This window comes from Homalodisca vitripennis, unplaced genomic scaffold (genome assembly GCF_021130785.1).
Source record: "Homalodisca vitripennis isolate AUS2020 unplaced genomic scaffold, UT_GWSS_2.1 ScUCBcl_3764;HRSCAF=9502, whole genome shotgun sequence".
Taxonomy (NCBI): domain Eukaryota; kingdom Metazoa; phylum Arthropoda; class Insecta; order Hemiptera; family Cicadellidae; genus Homalodisca; species Homalodisca vitripennis.
The window spans coordinates 31,236-39,051 of NW_025779880.1; the positions used below are offsets into that span (position 1 = coordinate 31,236).

At 34.0% G+C, this 7,816-nt stretch overlaps 1 protein-coding gene across 1 annotated transcript in view; it reads right to left on the reverse strand.

Moving 5' to 3' along the window:
• LOC124372665 (protein phosphatase 1 regulatory subunit 37-like) overlaps positions 1-7,600 on the reverse strand; it is a 34,661-nt gene extending 27,061 nt beyond the window's left edge. The window contains exons 1-4 of the mRNA XM_046831075.1: positions 7,120-7,600; positions 2,859-2,971; positions 2,262-2,408; positions 1,759-1,878 (exon numbers count right to left, since the gene is read on the reverse strand). Coding sequence (XP_046687031.1) covers positions 1,759-1,878; positions 2,262-2,408; positions 2,859-2,971; positions 7,120-7,600 — 861 coding nt within the window. The remainder of the gene's footprint in view (positions 1-1,758; positions 1,879-2,261; positions 2,409-2,858; positions 2,972-7,119) is intronic.
• Between the last annotated feature and the right edge of the window lie 216 nt (positions 7,601-7,816).

Genomic DNA, 7,816 nt, shown 5'->3' on the forward strand with positions numbered 1-7,816 from the left:
TGGATTAGACCCGTTCATTGAAAACTGGACTTACATAACTGAGAAAAATTAATGTCTGATATCCAATCTAGCATGATGAAGGAATTTTCAGGGTTTACACTACACTAAAATAACATTTTAATTTTAAAAATGGTTCAATCTAACAGTATAACATCTAACGTAATGATAGCTGAATCCAGTTTTATACTACCACAGAATTAAATTGGTTTTGATAAGGAATCCAAGAAAGAAGGTTAAGACGAACATTTGTGTTCTCATAAAATTGTTATATTTTTTTTTAACAATCACCACTATATTCTAATAAATAATCTATGGAAGTTTATTGTAAACTCTCATAACCTATTAAATAAAACCAGATTGGGGTATTGGCTCCAGCCTTCAGAAGTCTTCTTCAAAGAGTTACATCTTGTGTGGCTTCTGAAATTTTCTGTTGTTAGCAAAGCATAACGAGGTCTGGACTAAACAGTTGATGGTTGAAAACTTCCCACTTTAAGTATTTGAGAAAATCTTTTTTAAGTAGGGTTTTGTGTGGGGTCTTAGGAATCATATTGACTCCATAACATTATTTCCAAAATTAATAATTTACAACACAATAAATTGTTTTTATGTTACGTATGATAAACAAACAATTAATATTAAATTACATTTTTGTCAAATATATTTATAGCTTCTCAGTTATAAAGAAATATATTTCTTATCCTTATATTGAAATTTTTAGGACTCTAATTTCTAGGAATGGGATAGAATCCAGATTCACATCATTATTGTAAAACATTATTTTTAATGACCTAAGAATTCTTTAACCTTTTTCTGTTTTGTTCTACAGCTAAGATATAACTATTCTTTTTCAAAATAGATTGGCTAAGATATAACTATTATTTTTCAAAATAGATTGGCCATAATCTTGAAACCTTAGGAGATATAGAAAAATGTTTAAAGAATTGTAGAAAAATTGTTGTAAATGGTTGAATATTTGTAAAAAATTGTTTATTTTTTGTTTATGTTAACAAAAGCATAGATAACTATTTTGCAAAAATGTGAAAAGTCACAATCTTACAACATTTTATCAGTTTTAAGCATGTACTGATAACAGACAAGTTAACAAACCTTATCTGAGGCACATGTAAATATTATCTTTGTTTAAACTTTTAATGAAACTAAAATGACTTTTTAAAGTTTAATTCACGCAATAAAAATGTAGTGATGCTTTATTTCTATTGTGAGTGTTCTGATTATGAATTCTGTTGTTGAATTCTACAAAACCATGGTTTTTATTAGGTAAAGAACTCAATACAAAAAAATTATACAAATTAATTACATACTGTATTCTTTGTTCTGGGAAATTAGGTCTAAAATACTCTAGTTGTTTTCAAACATTACATTTATACTTTTTATTTTCAAACAAAGATGTCACATGTCATGAATTCAAATAACAAAAACATGTCAATTTCAAATTATGTTTCGCTCTCATACGTGTTAAGACTCCCACAGTTGTTTATCATAATTCTGGGGAAAGGATTGACTAAGATAAGGTGTGAGGCACTATTCTGAGACATTACATCACTGACATTAATTAGTCTTTATGGCAAAACAAAATGTACCTGTGAAAATAACTCTCCTTATCTTCATTTGTCAACTGTAAAATACCTTGACAGATAAGCTTCTATTTTTACTCAAATGGCTAAAAACATTCCTTATATGGTGTTAAAATGTTATGATTCATCTACTTCAATCAAACTATTCAACAAGGAAACTTACCCGTTTGATCAAGCGTGAACAAGCTTGCCAACCTCTCGTTGCGATACAGTGATTCCCGGTAATATTCAACCGTACTGCTGACTCATAATATTCCATCATGTCAAAAAGAGCCACCGCTGACTGAAATAAATACAAATACATTGTGGAGAACTAGCAATAAAATTTTATCCAGACAGAATCATCTAAAAAAATAATTTTTACAATGCTGATCTAGTTGACAATGAACGTTGACAGTGAGATTGTTACAAAATTGGTTTACTGTCCACCAACTCAACTTGTTTTGTTGCAAGCTATCTAGCAAAAAACTGTGGAAACCTCGTTACCACTAACAAACAGGTTGATTTCCTCATACAAGATAAAAAAAAAAAAAATAATTGTTCGTCAGTAATCCAAAGATTGGTAGTTTACTATTATTTTCTTACTTAAAATTACTTATTTCATTTTATGATATAACGTACATTTGTGTTAACCAGGCAATACATATAAGATGATCTTCTTCTTACCTCATCGTCAATGTTTGTGCCTTCTAGGTTTATTGTTACAAACTGAATTCTTTTCAATATTTCTTCCAGAGTTTCACACGCCGCAGGTCCAAGTATTTCATCTTTAAGGTCAAGACACTCGTTTCGGTCTTGATCATAATCCAGCGTCTGGAGAAAACAAACAGTAACTAATTAATAGTTTGAAGAATAACTAAAGATTCAACCTTATCAACCAGAAAAAAATTGTACATAAACTTTGGATGTTTGTAACACTGCTACAACCTTAAGTAATGGTATTAATTTTCTCTCAGTGGTTGCGGTACAATAAAGTACATCAAGCAATTCCTGCGCAATTTGCAGGAATGTGTTAAAACAAAAGCTCTAGAAATACTTTATTTTAGCATTTTTATATTTACGGCCATACCATTATTGTGAAATGGTTATATATAAAACTTACAAATAAGTTAATCAACAACGTTGCAACATGTATTTGTAAGTAATGGAAAAGTATTTGTATATTAGACAACAGAAGACAAACTCTTATTCTCATTTCCATTGGGATGGGTTACACTATCCGATAGGTCCATAATGATGTAAAGATGTATAAAATGATGTTACCTGAAGCTGAGAAATAATCCGGCTGATTGGCCTCGCTCCATGTTTTTTACATGAGGAAGTATATTTGGCTACCAAATCTTCTTTGTTCACATTATCCGCTATAAATAAACAGAGCAATTAATAAAGTAACCTCATTTACATTAGAAATATTATGATCGTTTCTGACTTCTTAAACTTATTGTTCCTTATAACCAACCAATCACTGACATAGTATTACATTATTAAATTTCAATTAGGCTACTTTGTGTCTATTACTTGCTTATAAGAATTGCAGCCTGAAATTTTAAAATTATAAATAATCACACCAAGGAATTGTGGAAAAGTTCAACCACTTTTCTCAAGGCCATTGAAGTAGGCCAGCCCACATGAATATATGTTTATAGAACTTACAATCTAACATTTAAGGCACTTCCATTGATAATTGTGTTGATTCAATTAAGTTACTGGAAATTTACCTTGACTATAATTTAAACTGGAATCTTCATTTATTTTATATTAATTTTAACTATTGTACTGCCTTAAATGTAATGTTCAAAAACTAGAGAATAGTTTTTTCCATAATTTCAATCCATTTTGAGGTATGGATAGATTCTTTGGTGAAACTCTTCTACAATTCAGGATGTCTTGAAACTTAAAAAGAAAGCGCTCAAAGTAATTATAAATTTAGACACTTTGGATCTTTGTAAACCTCTTTTTACACACTTTAAAATACAAACGGTAATCAATCTTTATGAATATGACTTAGTTGTGTGCATACTAAAAATGTTGAATCATTGCAATTCAATCATGCCTAAAATATAAGGAAATTAAATGATGATTAGTTTCTGTCTCTTAACAAAAATATTCAACAATTCAATGACCAACTAAGGACTGTTTGTAATACCTGTTTGTAAATAATATATGTAGTCCAACGGTTGGTGCTGAGGGATCTTTCATAAATTACAAACTGACAAAGAAACTTCATTATTTAGGTAGTTTTGACTAGTTGAGAACCGGTTTATAATTTCACTTTTTAGCAAAAGTCGTGAATGAAAGCATAAAAGTAATCATTGTGGCTGTTCGATAAAACAAAAACTTTCAAACCCAATTTTCTTGGTTTTTGAAGGTTACAAACGTTGAAGCTCATTGCACCTTTAAATGATACTGTGCTTTCATTGTGCGACTGTTACGAGTGTAAAACACATGGGTCATGTCCTGTTCATGCTCAACCACAGGTTTTGTGAGAAAATCTTCGCTTCGTTCATCTCCTTGTCTACAATGATAGTTAAAATGGTCCACAAAATATTACATTCATTTTTTTTAACAAAATTGTAACGTTAGTTTTTAGTAGGGTGCAAAACTTCAACCGTTTTGTAGCCTACGCGGATAGTTGCAGTTAGCTGGGTATTTCCCAGGGGTCTGGAGAGTTGTGTATTTCGGATATAAAGTGTTGACTCAGAAAGCAAGTAGATCTCAAAAGATCTGTTAAAGTGGTTAGAGCCACAAGCTCATCATCGCCAACACTTTAAGGGGCAAAGAACCGATTTGATTTTAAAAATTACGTATACGGAAACAGAAACATGGTATACAAGTAACCAACCCACGCTCAATTGGTATTCCGTCACTGCGGGACAACCTAAGCTTACCCCACGAGAATTCAGTACAATCGGGTTATAAATCGCTAAAATAAAATGATCGTAATAAGATGTGCAATCATTTAAGGCTATGTCTATATATTTATCTTAATAGCGACCGCTCGTATATCCCGCTTATGACAGCAGATCGTAAATTTAGGGAAACCTAAATTTATTTCAGACAAGACCGATTTTCACAGCAGTCCGAGAGCCTAATAATAAACGAAAATTTTATTTAATCGAAAAACAGTTTAATTTAATCGCATTTAACCGTTATGAAACGCTTATGACAGCAGATCGGAAATTTAGGGAAACCTAAATTTATTTTAGACAGGACCGATTTTCACAGCAGTCCGAGAGCCTAATAATAAACGAACATTTTATTTAATCGAAAAACAATTTAATTTAATTGCGTTTAATCGTTATGACCCGCTTGTGACAGCAGATCGTAAATTTAGGGAAACCTAGATTTATTTTAGACAGGACCGATTTTCACAGCAGTCCGAGAGCCTGACAATAAACGAAAGTTTTATTTAATCGAAAAAAACAATTTAATTTAATCGCGTTTAATCGTTATGACCCGCTTGTGACAGCAGATCGGAAATTTAGGGAAACCTAGATTTATTTTAGACAGGACCGATTTTCACAGCAGTCCGAGAGCCTAATAATAAACGAAAGTTTTATTTAATCGAAAAACAATTTAATTTAATCGCGTTTAATCGTTATGACCCGCTTGTGACAGCAGATCGGAAATTTAGGGAAACCTAAATTTATTTTAGACAGGACCGATTTTCACAGCAGTCCGAGAGCCTAATAATAAACGAAAGTTTTATTTAATCGAAAAACAATTTAATTTAATCGCGTTTAATCGTTACGACCCGCTTGTGACAGCAGATCGGAAATTTAGGGAAACCTAAATTTATTTTAGACAGGACCGATTTTCACAGCAGTCCGAGAGCCTAATAATAAACGAAAGTTTTATTTAATCGAAAACAATTTAATTTAATCGCGTTTAATCGTTATGACCCGCTTGTGACAGCAGATCGGAAATTTAGGGAAACCTAGATTTATTTTAGACAGGACCGATTTTCACAGCAGTCCGAGAGCCTAATAATAAACGAAAGTTTTATTTAATCGAAAAAACAATTTAATTTAATCGCGTTTAATCGTTATGACCCGCTTGTGACAGCAGATCGGAAATTTAGGGAAACCTAAATTTATTTTAGACAGGACCGATTTTCACAGCAGTCCGAGAGCCTAATAATAAACGAAAGTTTTATTTAATCGAAAACAATTTAATTTAATCGCGTTTAATCGTTATGACCCGCTTGTGACAGCAGATCGGAAATTTAGGGAAACCTAGATTTATTTTAGACAGGACCGATTATTTTCACAGCAGTCCGAGAGCCTAATAATAAACGAAAGTTTTATTTAATCGAAAACAATTTAATTTTAATCGCGTTTAATCGTTATGACCCGCTTGTGACAGCAGATCGGAAATTTAGGGTAACCTAGATTTATTTTAGACAGGACCGATTTTCACAGCAGTCCGAGAGCCTAATAATAAACGAAAGTTTTATTTAATCGAAAACAATTTAATTTAATCGCGTTTAATCGTTATGACCCGCTTGTGACAGCAGATCGGAAATTTAGGGAAACCTAGATTTATTTTAGACAGGACCGATTTTCACAGCAGTCCGAGAGCCTAATAATAAACGAAAGTTTTATTTAATCGAAAAACAATTTAATTTAATCGCGATTAATCGTTATGACCCGTTACTAATGGTGAAGATAACTAAATATTACTACAATATACTTAATTCTATATGCGTACAAATTCAATGAAAATATGCATGAAAATTCTTGCACATGCAGAGTGAAAAACGTGCAAAGAAAATTTACGTTAAATATTGCAAGCCAAGCTAAGCAAAAACAAACAGAAATTTACTACAACTATTGCACCATGAATAATGAAATAACTAATTTAACTCGGAATAATAGTTACCTGTCAAATGAAATTGAAGTTGTCTGAAAATGTCCTCTGCTCGCTGTACTGTCCTTCACCTCGATAATCACGCTTCTCCGTATCGAAAAACCCTCTCGCCGGCCCTCGCCAGTCCCTTTATCAGTCGACTACCGCGCTCTAGGTGGCGGCAGCTACAATCTTTAACAGCGCCCCCCGCGGATTCTACGGCAATCTCGTCCGCGACGGTAGCGCGCCGTGCGAGTTTTACTACAGCCAGGACATTAAAACTATCTTCTCGCTTCCACTTGATACAATTTAATGTAAAACAATATAGTATTTCACTGTTCTGACCCAAAAAAAAAACACTTCAAAATTTGGGACCTTACACCCCCCACTTAGTTCGGTCAAAAAAAAAGAAACGGAAAAAGAAAAAGAAAAAGAACTCTGTTTTACTCAAAATGAACTTTCTTTTTACTTTAATAACATAAATAAAACTTCTAAACTAAAATAAGTATTCCTTCAGCTCCAAATTTAAACTTATTTCCTATAGTATGTTTTTGTCAACCTTGACAAATAACAAAAACAAAAGGTAACTAAAAATTTATCTTGCTTCTTCGCAATCAGAAAAACTTTATACGGATGCCTTCATCGCATCCTTTTAATGTAGGTACTTTACGTTTACCCTCTTGAACTTCCCATCTTCGGAATATATTCTTATTCTCTTCGGGTGTCTCTTTTTTCCTTTTACATTTTTCGGTCGCCTTTGTATTGCGTGTTTCACCGTCGTATTCTCCTCGCGGTGTTCCACTCTGTTTCAGGGACGAAGTCTCGGCTTCCATTTCAATACTCTCCCTCGGTTCGATATCTTTCACCGTATCGTCTCCTCGTTCTTCGCACAGTCTTTCATCAATCATTTCCCAAGAGTCCGAAGCCGCGATTGATAGACATGGAGAAACCGGCCTATCGGACTCGACTTTCATTTCTCTTTCATGGTCATTCGTCCGTTGGTTCCCTGGCTCCACGTCTAGGTCCCTTACTGCCTCGTCGATAAGGGCAATGAGGTCATCCGTTGCTGCGGAATCTTCCTCCACGTCGACCTCCATCGGGGCCGGGTGAGACGGTCCAGGTCGATAAAGAGGGCCGAACAGATCAACGTGCCGCATGGATGGATATCCGAGTTCGGCCGCTCGAAGCAGATCCTCCAGTACTGGATCATTTACTGACCCACTCGCTTCTCCCTGGAGTGAGGTCGCTGTTTCTTTTGGGGAGAGGCTAGTTTGTCCTCGAACCGTAGGAAAACATATCCGCTATATCGCCCGGCTCGGCGTAACGAAAGTCCTCGACGCCAACACGCCCCGCTCGGAGGACCGAAGCGATGT